General features: G+C 41.4%; 1 protein-coding gene across 1 annotated transcript in view; it reads left to right on the forward strand.

The window, feature by feature from the left end:
* Positions 1 to 359: 359 nt before the first annotated feature.
* CADM2 (cell adhesion molecule 2) overlaps positions 360 to 15,285 on the forward strand; it is a gene marked incomplete at both ends in the record, with an annotated part of 565,681 nt that continues 550,755 nt past the window's right edge. The window contains one exon of the mRNA XM_084226796.1: positions 360 to 420. Within this exon, the coding sequence (XP_084082922.1) occupies positions 360 to 420 (61 nt within the window). The remainder of the gene's footprint in view (positions 421 to 15,285) is intronic.

Genomic DNA, 15,285 nt, shown 5'->3' on the forward strand with positions numbered 1-15,285 from the left:
CGGACGGACACGCCGGCAGGGGCAAGGGGAGCCAGCGGGGGCACCTGGCACCGCTCCGCGGTGGGAACCTGAACCTGCCCAGCAGCGCCGAAGCCAGCGGAGAGAGCCGCTCTTTCCTCCTCCTCCTCCTCCTCCTCCTTCTCCTCCTCCTCCTCCCTCCCCAATCCACCCCCGCGACCCTGGTCCTCCTCCTCCTCCTCCTCCTCCTCACCCCACTGGATACAGCGAGGGAGACACTGCGGCGGAGGCGGCGGCGGCGGCGGCTCCTGCGGGGGGAAGGAAGCGCCCGGAGAGCGGAGCGGCGGGAGGCTGCGGATCTGCGTGCCTGGCGCCCACCCAGCCCGAGGGGAGCCCCCAGGATGCGGCTGAAGCCCGGCGCGCTCCTGCGCTTCTACAGCCTCTGCGGGATCCTCGTACAAGGTACCGCCTCCTCCCCACCCCTGCCCCACGCGCGGGGAGGGAGGGACGCCGGGGGGGCACTGCTGCGGCCCGGGGCATCCCAGATTTCCCCCCCGCCCCACTCCTGACCCTCTCCCTCCCTCGCCCCTCTGCCGGCTTCCCTCCCGCTCCGTGCGCCCCCAGCCTCCCGCTCTGGTAGCGCTATCCAGCGCTGAAGCGCCGCACGGCTGTTAACCCTTCCTGCCCTTCCCTCGTCAGCCTCTTCCCGCCCTCCTTCGCCCTCCGCGCTTCTTCCTCCACCTACCCCTCACCCCGCCGCCGCCAGCCGCTCGCCGACCCCCGCAGCCGCCCCCCGACTGGCCGTCACCTCCTCGCTCGCCCGCCGCGAACGTGCCCCCGAAAGTGCGAGTGCAGCCGCAGCAGCGGCGTGTGCGCTGCAACAGCATCCCGGGGAAACGTGCGGGCTCCAGCCGTGCCCCCCCGGCGGCGGGCGGCGGGATGGGGGGGTGCCCGCGCCTCGCCGCGCCGCCGCCGGGAGTGCGTGTCTGTGTGTGAGGCATCGAATGTGCACGTAGGGTAATCGGATGAGCCCGGATCCCTTCGCCATCCCGCTCCAGGCGGCTCATCCTGCAGCTAGTTTGCAGACTGGATGTATTCCCCTCTCCTCGCTGCCCGCCGCCGTTTCCCCTCGCTCCCGTTATCTGGCCAAGTGGGATGGAGCGGCCGCCGCGCAGGGAAGCCCCGCGGCGCGCTGCGAGGTGACCGCCCGCCGCGGCCGCCTGCGGGGGTACCTCCCCCAGCCCTCTCCCGCTCCAGCGGGAGCCGAGCCGGCAGCCAAGCCCGCTGCGCTGCCGCCGGGAGTTTGCCCCCTCGCTCCCGGGATGGCGGCGCGGCCCTCCGGCCGCCCCGCTCGGCGGAGACCCCACGGTGCGGGGTGGCGGGCGGGGAGCGGCCCCGGCTCCGCGGCCCGGTGGGTGCGGAGGGGGCCGGGGAGCCACCCCGCTGCAACTCGCTGGCGGACCCCGCTCCTCCGGGAGGATGCGGGGCATCTCCCAGCCCTTCGCTCGGTGTTTCGGTGTGGGAAGGAGAAGCGAAGAGTCGATTAAACTAAGTGGCCTTGTAGGGCTTTTTTTTTTTCCCCCTTCTATTTCCCCCCCCCCCCCCAGCCCCCCCACCCGCTCGCCTCCGTCATGCCATTTCACGTCAAGTTTAATATATTTCGCGTTTCACATGGCTGCGTCATGTGTCGGGCGATCTCTCCGGAGGGAGCCGCGGCGGGCAGCCCGGAGCGGGGGCACAGGCAGCCGCCCGCGTTCCCGAAACACGGGAGCCTTCCCCGCTCCATCCCCATCTTCCAGACCCCCCCCCCCCCCCCCCCTTCCCCCCCAGTGCCCCCGCTCCACCTCGCGGGGAAGTTCCCTGCCGAGAACGCGAGAAGGAATGGGAGGGGAAGGGAGTGCGCTGGGCAGCCGCGAAGGACGGGTCCGTCGGACGGATTATTTGTATTCTTTCCCGATGTTTATGGGTTGCCCGGTACGTCACCGCACAAGGAGCTGCTGTGTTGGTGCTATACAGGATTATTTATGGGGGCATGTGCGGCGCGCTGCGCCTGGGGGCTGGCTCCTCTCTGCCTTTTACATTTCCCTGTGAATTGTCAATTCATTGCCCTGCAACGAAGCTGGGGGTGGGAAGCCTCTGGACTGACTTTCTGTCACCAGTAAAATCGGGGTTGCTGCCGGAGGAGGAGGAGGATTTGATCTTTCCTAAGATGCAATCAGCCGCATTCAGCGCGGCGCAGCTTTAAGAGTAAACCAGTGATTAAAAGCAGTGATGTCTTTCACTGCAGTTTAGAGAGCGTGCCAGGCAGAATGTAACTCTGTGAACTGCATCAGGTAAAAAACGTGTTGGAAAGAAATGGGGTGTAGTGCAAAACCTGACTGTGGCTGTGTGAAAATAACCAGATTGGGCCTGTCCTTACAGATGGGGAAAGGTGATGCCTAACACATTACCCAGCTTGCCCTCTGCGTGTGTAAAACATCTCCCCTCTCTTCAGTTTCTCACACAATTATTTTTTCAGCTCCTGATTAAAACTTCAGTCAGAAATACTTAGGCTCTCTGTGTACTGCACTTCAGCAGAGTGTTCTTTCAAGGGGATATAAAGAACCTGTAACACTCAGGCAGAAGTGAGAGGAAGTAATTTCTCCAACCCTTGTTTCCTGAGGTAAAGGAGAATGGAGGAGATGAATAAATATATTCCGTAAGACTGTCCTCAGTGGCAGCTGTATCCAACAGAATATCAAATTCCTTCAGTCCACCTTAAAGTGCAACTTGGTAAATGTTGTTTTGTTAGTTTCTGCCATTTATTTTGACAGAAGTAGCAGACACAGTTACCATTAGACACATTTCTTGTTGATAGCTTAATAGCTGCATTCAAAAGTAGTTTTTCCTTTGGCTTGATTTACTTGCCCAAACTGTATTGTGAAGTGGCTCAATGGATTTATTAGATTGCTTCAAGTTTTTTTTTGTGGGCCATGGGACATGCAGGTTTTTCTGTCAGCTGTGATGGGAATAACATCTTTGTCCTGAGGATCCGAAGCGCTTCTGAACTGTAATTACCGATGGTTTCTGTTGCTGAAAGTGAAGCTAATTAAAGACAAGGTGACAAAGAGTCAAGCTGACATGTGTCCTGTTGGAAGTTTGCCTTTCTGGCAAGATCTGTGGAGACTTGCTCAAGGAATCTGTCCTGAGTATTGATGAAGCATCAGCTGAGGGAAGAGGACATAGAATAATGCTTCTCAGCTTGTGCATGGAATAGCATTAGCAGCAAGCAGTCCCTTCAGAGAGGACACAAACAAGAAGTAAAAGAGCCCAGTGTCAGCTGCTTGCTGTGAAAGGCGAGCCACAGAGGTGGGAGAGGGAGTAATAACATGTGGAGCGGTTTGTCAGCCGAGTTCGGGGATGGTATTCGTCTGCTCTGCCCTCTCCAGCGTTTGCTGTGAAAAGAGTGGGATCTCTGGCTGCTGCTGTTCTTAACTTGAGCGCAGTAATGAGCCTGGAGTACTTAAATGATGTCCCAGGAGGTTAACCTGTTATTTATGTTTACAGACAGCCTTACTTTTTTTTTTTTCTTTCTGTTCTGATTGTCTTTTGACTTCATAGATGTAGTTTTAGACAAAATTTAGCAGCTGTAGGGGGGGCATGTTTCTAGAATAACTCCAGTGCTTCATCTGAGCTGTTTTTATGCAACCTGACGAGTAAGCTCGTTATTGTCAAGAGTCGCCACGTGAGAAACTGCTACAATAAAAATAGTTCTGCTGGATTCATAGGATACAGATACAGGTTAGGATTATCCTGGAATTGTAGCTGCTGTAGCCCCCTGCTGTGTGATAATGCAAATGGCATCTAATGCCTTAATGTGCTCGGCTCCGAGAAGGCACTGGGTAGTGCCATGTGTGGGAGCAAACGATGCACGTCCTAGATTTTGCCAGCACTGGGCAAATCTTCTCAGTGTGGTTGCTTCAGACACTTCAAATGCTTGCAACCTGTCTACTAATGAAAATAATGTAGGGACTCTTTAATTTGTCAGAGACTGTGGCCACTGATGCAACAAATCAGCCAAGACAGGTAATTGCTTACGGGCGAGACTCTTTTCATTAGCCCGGATCTGTTACCAGCAGAATAAAAAAATCTGCAAACAAACCTGGACAAACATGGATATGACTACTTAGGAGATGGTCTAAGCTGATTTAAGATGAAGTTGTTACACATTACTCAATATCTTGTGTATTTAGACTTTGTTTTGAATTTTCACTTGGATTTCTGTTAGCAAAGCCTTGGCAACCCAAGGCTGCCTGCACAGGGGTTGTCTTGACAGCTAAGTGTTCATATGCTAATACAGTGTACAGCAAGTCAAATGCATGGAGTTTTAATTCTGTTCGTACTGTGAGGGCATACAAAATTGCATCATAAAATACAGTAGTTCTAGTACAGTCTCTATGTGGAATGTTTTAGACACAAGTTGAAACATAAATTTTTTCACTCTTCTTGATGCTGTCTGTCTTTATATGACTTGCCTCAATCTAACCAGGGCTTGGTAGGCTTATTAGCTGCTTAGTTCTCTGGTTGGTTCATATTTTATGAATTATTTTGTTTGATTTCTTCATTATTTTTTCTTGCTAGTCATTTTATAGCAGTTCAGGTTTAAAACATGAAGTAACTAAACAATCCAGATTTCCATTGATGGTGCCCCACAACTTCCCTGTGGAGGACATGAATAGGGATTACTCACTCAAATATTTATCACTCTTGCTCTCAAAGTATTTATCGAGTTTCTCCCATGAAATCAACAGTAAACAGTTCTGAAGTTTGTCACCAAAGTAACTCCATGGAAGTGCTGATCAACAGAAGCACCTCTGTTGAAGCAAATACATTTTTCTTGTCTACTTTCCTGTTAGTTTTGTTCTTCTGTTTTAAAATCTTATTTCAGAAATGTAGAACAGAATCTGCCTCTGCTTTTAAATTTACTTGTCAGTTGCAATTCCATGATAATGTACTGCAAATGTCTCTAAGTTATAGTTTATTATTACAGAAGCCTTAGTTCTCATAATTAGCTCTCTCATCCCTCTGGCCTGATCCTACTATTGACAAAATGTGTTGCATGAGATTACCCTTACTCTTTCCACCAAAGAATTATTCTCTTAATAGGAGCTATTCTTTTAATATGGCTATGTAAATTGAAGTTTGGATTTTGACGTGGTTTTGTTTTTTTTTTTTCTTTTTCTCTCCTGTGCATTACAAACGTTGATTAAGTAACTGGTAAAAGCAGTTGTGTAGGGTATGGACGTGGACATCAGGTGCTTGCCAAAAAGAACAGCAGTATCCCCAACCAGAATGTGGTTGACTGAACTAGAACAGTGACTCCCTCTCCATCTAACACTTAAAAATTTAGAAATAGAAGATATTGTCATTGTCCTCTTAATGTATTTTCTGAGAGAAAGAAGGATAACTTCAATTTTGTTTTAATTGAGTTGAACAGCAGGCAGAAACTCCCAAAAGTTAGGGCCTCTCAAAACAATGCAGGGTCTTCTGTAGAGAGATTGCCACTGACATGCTTTTTAAAATACACATCCTAAAACAAATGCAGAATGGTAAAACTATTAGACACAGTTTAGTGTGTGTATCCTCTGGGATTGCATCGATATTAAGTATGATCTTAATGAGCATATCCCTTCTTCCCAACGAGTTTTTGAGGTGTGTTTGAAAGGAAGAAAGGCAAATATCACATTCCAGTGGCAAGGAATAAATTGTAAAATCATGATTTCTCTCAGGAATTTACCCTTGAGCAATTATCCTTCTACATAATGAAAACATTTTGGAAAGAACTGAGTATTTTAAAAAATGAGTGTGTCTTTGCAAGGGTCCTTAATGTTGTGGCTTTTTTTCTTTTTTCCCTTTTTTCCCCTCTGAATCTATTTCAGGATCTTTTCCCTTCATTTTATAAATGAAAATTAAAGACAAAGCCCCAGTGTTTGCAGTTTCTCTTATGTTAATGCATACTAAGCTCAGGATGGGTGCTTTAAATATCAATGCATAAGTCAGTATCATTATAGCATTCTAAGGGGGTTGAAAGAAGGAGAGAACATTTATTTCAGGGACGAAACACTGGGGGCTCTGTAGCTGTTTTTCTAGTGCTCTCCTTTAATGCTGGAGTTTGGTGCGTAGGACTTCTTAGCATGTGGAACTTAGAAAAGCTACAGAGGGGTTAGTGAACAATGTAGGTGGTTTGTCTACCTATTTTCCCATCTCCTTTCCTTTTAATCTGTAAGTGTCAGAAAAAAAAAATCATACTTGCATCCTTTGCTATCCTTTTATTTGCAAAATAGAGACCTTGGGACCTTTGCAAGTCCTATTTAGGAATGCTTTTGCTGTCTTGACAAGTTTAGGATTTTTGAGGGAAATAGAATTTCCTCCCAACAATGAGTTGAGTTGTATTTACTGGTTTCTAGTTGAATCAAATGGCTCTTGGAGAGTGTGAGTGCTTTTATAACTTTTGCATTTAAAGTAGCAGCAAATCAATTTTAATATAGTTTTACATTACTATAAATTCATGCATTCATCTTTTTTTCCCTGTTTTTTAATACTCAATTTAGATTTATCCATTTTTCCTTAAATAGCTGATAGAGATTATTAACTGTCCATAGACAGCTGCTCTTCAGTTTCAGAAAAATAATTATAGTGTACGTTCCTCAATTCAAACCCCTAAAGTTCTTTCAGAGCTGAATATTTTGCTGTATAAATTTTGTCCATGTGGAGACACATTCCTGAGCTACTCTACAGCTTCTCCTTTGTTTTTTGAATGGATTTGGCATGATTTAGCATTTTTGTAAAGCATAGTGTGTCATCACATATCCAGTATGGAGGCTGTTTAAATAGCTTTGATATTCCCTCTATCATCATCTTTGTGTAAACAGTTCGTTGGGAAGGATAGTGCAGGAGAGATTGTTTTTTATGTTAGAGGTAAAAATATCCTGGTGATATTTTAAAGCTCTTACATACCACAGTATTAATCAAACAATGGTTCTAATCATGGTAATTCAATTACTAAACCTTAGCTGAAGGAACCAGAGTCTGCTGTTACATGCAAAAATATCTGTGACCACTTATGAAGATACAGTTACACCTTTATCACCAGGGTATGATGCGCTGCATTATTGCTGCTGCTTCTGGCAGAAGCTGAATAGGCAGTGCAGCTGTACAGACCCATTGGAGTCTTAAAACTCTTGTTTTTTTTCCAAGTTCAGCACTGGAGATTCAAGAACTGCCACTGACTGACAGCTCTGAAGAGAGTAAGACCAAATTACTTCACAGCAGCAGTTGTAGTAGGCACGGGCACTGTGGTATTTTCTGTCTGTTCAGATATTTATCCCAAACTGACCTACATCTGCTGGATTAACAGTGTAACTTGACCTGCTTTTATTCCTGCTCTGCTGTAAGGCAGGAAGGCTGTTCTGGTTAGTCCCTAACCAGGGGAAAAGCTGTACTAGTTGAAGCAGAAGCAATCAAATTTATTTTAATTAAAAGGTTGTAAAAAGTATGTCCTAGCATCAAGTTCATTTCATATTTATCCCTTTTATAGTGCTTTTTTTTTTTCCTTACCAGAATGTTAGTATGTTTTTGTATGTGAAATTAAAATCTTGACATGCTACTTGGTGTTTTATTGTGGTACACTGGAGAACAGTGAAGAATTCTCCATTGATTTGCTCAGTTTATACAGAGAAAGTAAGACTGAATTTGATAAATGAAAACACTTATTTTCACTCTTGAATTTCTTTCAACTGAATGAGATTTTTTTATGCCTTCAAATACACAAAAACATTGAACTGCAGACATTTGCAAATTGGAGAATTAATGCAGTGACTAGAAATATTACTCACTAAACTGATTACTAATCAAGGATTAGCAAAGTATCCCAAATCTGTGACAAGTCATCAAATGGTATAATATATTGAAGTATTCCATTTATATGAATTCTTTTGTTAGCAACTAAGATAATAGTAGTGAGAATGAAAGAACTTCGTGTCTTTGGAGGAAACCTTAAACTAACATGCCACTTCTTAAATGACATGTGAAGCATATTCTTGGCATTGCAGTTTTCTCTTAACTTTACAGTTTTTTAACTTTACCATTGCAGGTTTCTAATAATGTTACTGATGTCTTCAGGCTTGTATCACGTAGCCCTGTAACACTATGAAAAATAGGTGAGATTTGGACGGACATGGAGGAAGGTAGAAGTGCCATCTTGTTCAGTGATGAGTGTGGTAAATGACAAATTCCATGTGTGCAGTCAAAAGGGAATCCCTTCAATTTTAATTTAAAACCAATTGTAGCAAAAGTGGCAACACATAGCACTGAGAAGCTTTTTGGGATTCAGCTATCAAGTCAGATAATTGGCAGGACATTGTATATTAAAAGAGTGTCTCTCATCTTTTGGTATAAAACCAAATTAGCAGTAAATTAGCTTTAAAGACTGTTTTTTTTCAAGGCTGGAGTCCTCAGCCTTACATGTCTTAGGGCAAATCTTGACTGCTGCTTATATAAACACAGTCAAGATGGTGTGGTCTCGAACACAGGCAGGGTATAAGTAATTTAAGTATGGGTTAGAACCTTGACTATTTGCCCACCTTCTGCAGAACTATTTGCCATTCTTCTTATATGAAATTTTTGTCAAGTATCTCAGTAAATGTAAAGTTTGTGGTTTACCAACTTATGGTTAATGCTTCTTTTTGGTGTGTAAAATGCAAAATTGGTTCTTAGAGTGAGTAAATCTCATTACTCCTTAAATAGTAGTCCAAAGCTCACATAATTTCAGCACTTCCCCCATAAAATGAACCTGAATTTTAGAACTGGACCAGAATAAAATTAAAATGATTTCAACTTCCTAAGCCATCTTTGTTTTGCAAATTATAAATCATTACTGCTTTGCTGCATTCTGAATGGTGAATTTGGGAGCCACTGGGAAAGCATATAATCAATAGAAATATATGGGCCATTTGTTTTTATTTATGAAAGATAAAAAAACCTCACTGGCTTGTAGACTTATTTATGGGACTTTGACATGCTTAGCACGTAAGATTAATGTAATTTAAAAATAGCTTGGAATATAGCATTGGTTTAACTGATTAGACTTTTATATATTTTGTGGAAGCAATGTCTGGGGCACAGGGGAAGGAGAAGAGTTCTCAAAAACAATGGGATTGTAGAATTTCCCAATCTGTCTTTGGATTTTGAGAGAAAGAGCTACACCAGATTTTGTCTGTTAGAAGTGATACTTCTGTTCTACAAAAGAACAATTTCTTCCTGATATGATGAAAAATGGAATAACAGGAAATCTGGATAAAGAAGGCAGTTGAACATGTGTTTGAAGGATATTCTTCATTTACTGTGATATCTGTACCACAGGATTTGGAAGTGCAGATGCACTTAATGTTCATTAGACTATGTCTGTTGCAAACTGTAATATACCAGACACCCCAACAGGAAAACAGAACCTAGTAGTCTTCATCATTTCAAGTAAACAAATGAAAATTTTTTGTTTGGAATTAATATCATGGGCTTTTTTCTCTCCTTTTAATTGGTTGAACTTTTTATAGGAAGTAAATATCTTCAGAAATAAATTTCAAAATATGTGACTGGCTGGTCACAGATAAATGCAGATTAATCTCCCTCTAGGCCTTGTCTGTGCAGGATAACTGCCAAGTACAAAAAAAAAAAAAAGAAAAAAAAGAAAAAACTTTTTTTTTTCCTTCTGCTTGTTGCTTCAAGGCTTATGGTGGGGAAACAGCAGTAGCCCCGCTCTGTATGCATGAGGGATTTGCTTTCTTAAGATTGTGAGGATAAAGGCCTCGAATTTGGATCCTGTCTAATCTGTTTACATTGATGTGTCAATTCTGCAAGGAGCGAGCTGTGCCAGGACAGTGCCTGGGTGTTCTTCATGGATGATACAGGGATGGATGGACATGTGGACAGCTCATTTTCTCTAGGAATAAAACATCCCTTCTGGAGTTAACACAGAAGCCTTTGCTGTGAAGGACCAAGGCATCAGTGAAGATCAGGCTGGAACAAACCCCTGTATGACTGCAGGTCTGCAGGATGCAGTGGGACTTCTCACCTGTCTCCTGCTGTGACTTTCCACCTCTTCCCCTCTGCAGAAAATGGAATGAAACAAGTCAAGATTTTAGGGGAAGTGCATTGTGTAGAAGCTGTGAGAGGACATCCTTCTTCCTGCTTTTAAGAGAAACTACCTGAGATGGATGTGATAGCAGGATTAGAATTTTTTTTTTTTTTTTTTTTTTTTTTTGGTAGGGGTGGGGGAGATGAGTTTGGTTTGGCTTTGTTTTATTTTTAATTATTGGTGTTTTCTACCCACTAGTTCTCTGCCTTCCTCAAATGTGTACTGACAGGTGAGGAGGAGAGCCAGCTGGAGTCAGTCCCTGGCACTGGAGCCTGCCTCCTGCCAGGGACACTGGTTTCAAATGCTTTTTATAGGGATGGTCATAAAGCTCCAGTCTCTTTTGTCCATTCACCTGATTTTTTTTTTAATGTCAGCAAAACGTGGAGGACTTCCTACAGGCATAAGTAGGACAGGGCAAATATGAGAGCTGAAAATACTTCAGAAGTCACCATAGGAAAACCAAGAACTGAGATGAATTTCAGCAGATTGGTACAAATGTACTGCATGAGAGCATTTCAGCATAGCCCCATTTAATTTTCCTCATTCTGAGTTAAGAGAAATCAATTGCTTGATTTGAGCATCTCATTCAAAGGCAGCTAAAGCACTTTGTAGGTGCAGTTAACTCCCATTTTATCTCTAATGTTACAAGACAAGCCATTTCACTGTAGAATGCAGTACAACCCAGAATACTCAAAGTATCAATGTCACTTGTGCACTGTTTGAATTAAGAGGCTTACAGAAAAGATTCAGTGAAATGTATATTAGTATGAGAAATTGGAGTTGACTTATGAATATCAATTTCAAAACAGAAGATGTCTTCAGAAATGCAGTTGCACTGCTATGTCCTCTTGATCTGAGTGAGAACTTAGGAAATCTAGCATGTCTAGAAAAATGGAATAACTGCTCTGCATGTGCAGCAATGTGCTAATCAAATTTAAACATGCTACTACGCTACTATAACTTGGGTAAGATGTTTGAGTAGTAGGAGTAGGCAGTTTCGTAGGTGCTGCTCTTGACTCTTGGTAAACTTCTGGATTGTCCCAATACACACTACTCATTGTCCAAAAGGGGAATTTTTCACATCAAAACTTTCAGTTCATCTAGCACCTGAAATATGTACCCCATTTCTGAAAGGCTTCTCTTGCTTGCAGAATAGAAGAGTGACAATGAAAAAACTGGCAACAAGTTTTTTAAACACATTACCGAGGCTCTGGGGCTGTCTGTATTGTGAACATGTTTTTTTGTATCTGGAACATGTGGAACACTATCAAGTGTCAGGCTATTGTACAGGGGAATCGATACAAATACAGTGTTTTGGCTAAATTAGGGAATAGTCCCAGGAGTGGAATTAAAAACAGATGAGTAATCCATCCAGTGTTTGTGATGCTTCAGAAAAAGATTTGTATTATTGCAAATCTCTGCCATTCTTGCATGTGCAAGTTGTTTCTGATTTTTTTTTTCACAGTATACCCTTGTAAAGTATCTACATCAGATGCTTTAATAACTCCTGACAAACTTGTTAGTATTGTTTCCTGTGGCAGTGTGACAGATTTTATTGCAGAATACACACGCATATGTGAATTTAGATTACAAAAATAAATCAATGGATGATGATATTTGAAAACTTTTAAATAGAGAACTAGGTGGTGCTGTTCTTTCATCTTTGTTGCTTAGCTGAATTCTTAAGTATGGACTGAGAACACCAGGGTACACTTTTCATGAATTTAGCTGTCTTAAATGTTAGAAGAAGTTTTTTTTTCAGATTTCATTGAGAATGCTACTTTAACAGCTAATAATTTCTCAGTGTAACCTTTTTTACTTTATGGAAAAAAACTTTTGCATCGAACAAATGGTGTAGTTTCATTTGGCATGGTGATGTACTTCCTTTTATTTTCAGTTTGGGTGACTTTTGGAGTTAATTCAAATAAATTTTTAGACTCTATACTTGATGTTATATTTAGGATTATTTGTTCTAATCAGTTTAACTTGTTTAGTTGTGTGAACCTTTTTAATCCTTTTCCACTTTTGGTTTTTGAAACACTTTGGGACTAATTTGCTAACAGCACAATAAGATCATCAATAATTGCTGGAAGAAATTTATTTTAATTCTGTAGAGTAGCAGTATATAAACCACAATTAATTTAACGAGAAAACCAATTTATTAACTTTTATTCCATTTACAAAAAATATAAATTTTTAATCACTGTCTTGTCTCAATGCCATTAATGCTGCAATAGGAAATAGTGAAGCTAGATTATAATGAACTGCCTAGGAGCGAGATAGATTTGTTTTATTAGTGTTCAGTGTTGCAGCAGAATAATAAATGTCTAATTAGACTCCAGCTCCAGCATGTAGCAATTCTGTAGAGAGTGCCTCTCATTGACCACTGCTTAAACTAAAACGTTGAAAGAACAGATGGAAGATAAAGAAATGAGGGGAAAATGTACTTCTGCACTGAAAAAGAAATGAAAATGTGCTCTGGCTAGGTCAGAGTTATTAATGTGTTTGCTGTAAGTATGTAATTACTTACTCAAAAAATAAGCTGCAGCTGTTAATGGAGGAGTGTGAAAACACTTTTTCATGGAATTTGTTTCCCCTATCCTTCTGAAGTGCTGCAATACAGAGTGGAATCTGAAACAGAGTTGGGTTTTTACTTTATGCTGAATAATGAACAATCAAAAATGCTTTTGCTTGACACAAATTAGGGATTTTGTCAAATATCTAAATAATACCCATACAATTTCAAATTCATATCTGCCAATGTTAAAAGCAATAATTCATTTTATGACAATTTTTGTGAGATTTTAGCATCACCAAAGTAGTGATTCCAATGTTTGAAAAGCAATGAAGGATGTTTTGAGTTATTTCTGAAAACAGGAAAGAAACTCAAAGCAACTCCAGTTGGCAAAGAATTTTAGAAAATCCCTTTTTATTCTTGACAAGCAAATATTCTTAGCTCTGAAGCAGGAGTCACATTTTATTACGCTCGGTGTGGTAATGGACTTTGTACGATGTCTTTGGTTTTAGTTTTTACCATTAAAAATTACTAATAAAAACTCACTACCAGAGTTACTTCAGTGCTTAGCACTTACTTGTTGCAGAATTGCATCTCAGAGGTAGTGGTTCAATTTGCATGGGTTTAAAAGGGGTGTGTCAATAGATTTCATGTTCCTAACTGGAAGTGGGTACAAGTGTGCAGAAGACTTCTGAATGTGTATTACAAATTTAAAATTATCAAACCAGCTACCTTCAGAAGTTTCTACTTTCTCCCACGGCCCAGTTTGGCCTGCAGATCAACACAAATTCACAATTATTGCAAGTACTTAATTTTTACAGCATTTTCTCTTTTTCTCAGGAAGTGTTGGGCCCCTGAATCAAGTCCTTCTATGTGCAAGTGTTCTCTTAAAGAAATATTTGACTGGAAAGAGAGACAATTTGTTATAAGTAGTTAATTCTTTTCAAGTGCTGTGATTCACAACCACTAAAATGGATCATTTATGTACTGTGTGAGGTGGGCTGTCAATAAATAAATGAAGGACCACTTATAAGTCTTTCTGCACCAGCCCACTCCTTTCCAAGCAGCTAAGCATGAACATGTGCAGGACTGAGGTGTTAGAACCAGAGCTGCTGTTCTTTCACTGATTTTTCTACATTAAAGATGCTATTTAATAATCTGATTTAAGCCAGGTGCACTGAAAATGTCCTGTGATTTCTACAACATTCTGCAACATTCAAAAATAACTTTTAGAATATGGATGCTGCTTGATTCTTAGATATGAGGAAGAGAGAGGGGTATTATTATTTCAAAATAGAGGAATTATTATAAAAATTATCTTTATTTCTTTTGTTCTGCTTAGGTTCTGGAGAGCACAGTGATTCCAAAAGCATGAAAGGTGTCCTTGCCCATGGCAGGGAGGTTGGAAATAGATGATCTTTCCAGTCCCTTCCAATCCAGGCCATTCTCTGTTTCTGTGGGTCTGTGATCACTAAAGCTCAGATTTGCTTTCTTAGTACATTAAAATAATACAAAGTTCTTTTTTTGTTTTCCCTCCTAGTGAGTGTTACCAGTATGGGGAGAGATCTGAATAAGGTACTGAATTTTAGGTAACTTCTGTTTGAAATCATTTAGATTGGCACAGTAGGTTTTTTCCCTTGGCTTACATTGCAATGAATAATTTAAACATGAGGTGGAAGAGGACACTGTATATAAGGTTTCTTTTCTAATCCAGGAAAATGCCACAATGTAAAGGAGCCATAAAATACTTTGCATTCATATTTGTGCAAAAATGATATTTTTTTTCCCCAACATTCTTTGATTTAGGTTTTGTATTCCACTTTCAGTTTTTTTTCTCTTTTAATCTGCGACTTTCTCTATTCTTTCCCCATTGCCTGAGCTTTTACTTTTTTGTTCTGTTTTGTTCTTCTGTCAGTTGCCATAAGTCCTGATACTTTACATTTATTAAACCAGCTGAAGAATAATTCTGAGTAAACATGAAATTGCTGTACGTCTTGGGCCAAAATCACGATGAGCCCGTTGTCACCTGTCAGTGACAAAACTGACAAAAAAAAAAAACTGTGGGTTTTTTTTTTTGTGCTTTTTTGTGTTTTTTTTTTTTTTTTTTGTTGTTGTTGTTGTTTTGATTTGAGTAAGGATAACGTGGTAACATTAAACATTAATGTCTGATTTAGTAAAAAAGACAACTAAACCCAACTTCCATGGTGCCTATAGAGAACTACCTCATTTTGCATAACAATATCTCAGATTTTGCTGCTTCTTCACCACTTTTAAGTTCTTAGATACTTTCTTTTGATATTTACAAGCCCTTTCCATTTGTTTTCATGATGTTTCAGTTGCCACAGTTACAGTAACTGTTTTATTTCAAATATAGTCAAAGCAAGATTCTCTAGTATGACTTCAGTGTAGGGTGTGACTCAGGTTTGTTTCTTTGGCACACCTTTAGACAGCTCACACTTCAGAGCTCAGATGAAAACTAAACAGATGTGTAAATAGAGAGAATTTAACCTGAAGTATTTCTTCCAACCATGGAATTTAAAGGAAATAATTAATATTTAGAGTAAAAGTGCTTACTCCTTTTTTTCCCTGATAGTGGGATCTCAGAACCTTTTGAATTTACCTTTTTCAAGCTATCACTAAC

This window comes from Fringilla coelebs (assembly GCF_963513975.1).
Source record: "Fringilla coelebs genome assembly, chromosome: 2".
Taxonomy (NCBI): domain Eukaryota; kingdom Metazoa; phylum Chordata; class Aves; order Passeriformes; family Fringillidae; genus Fringilla; species Fringilla coelebs.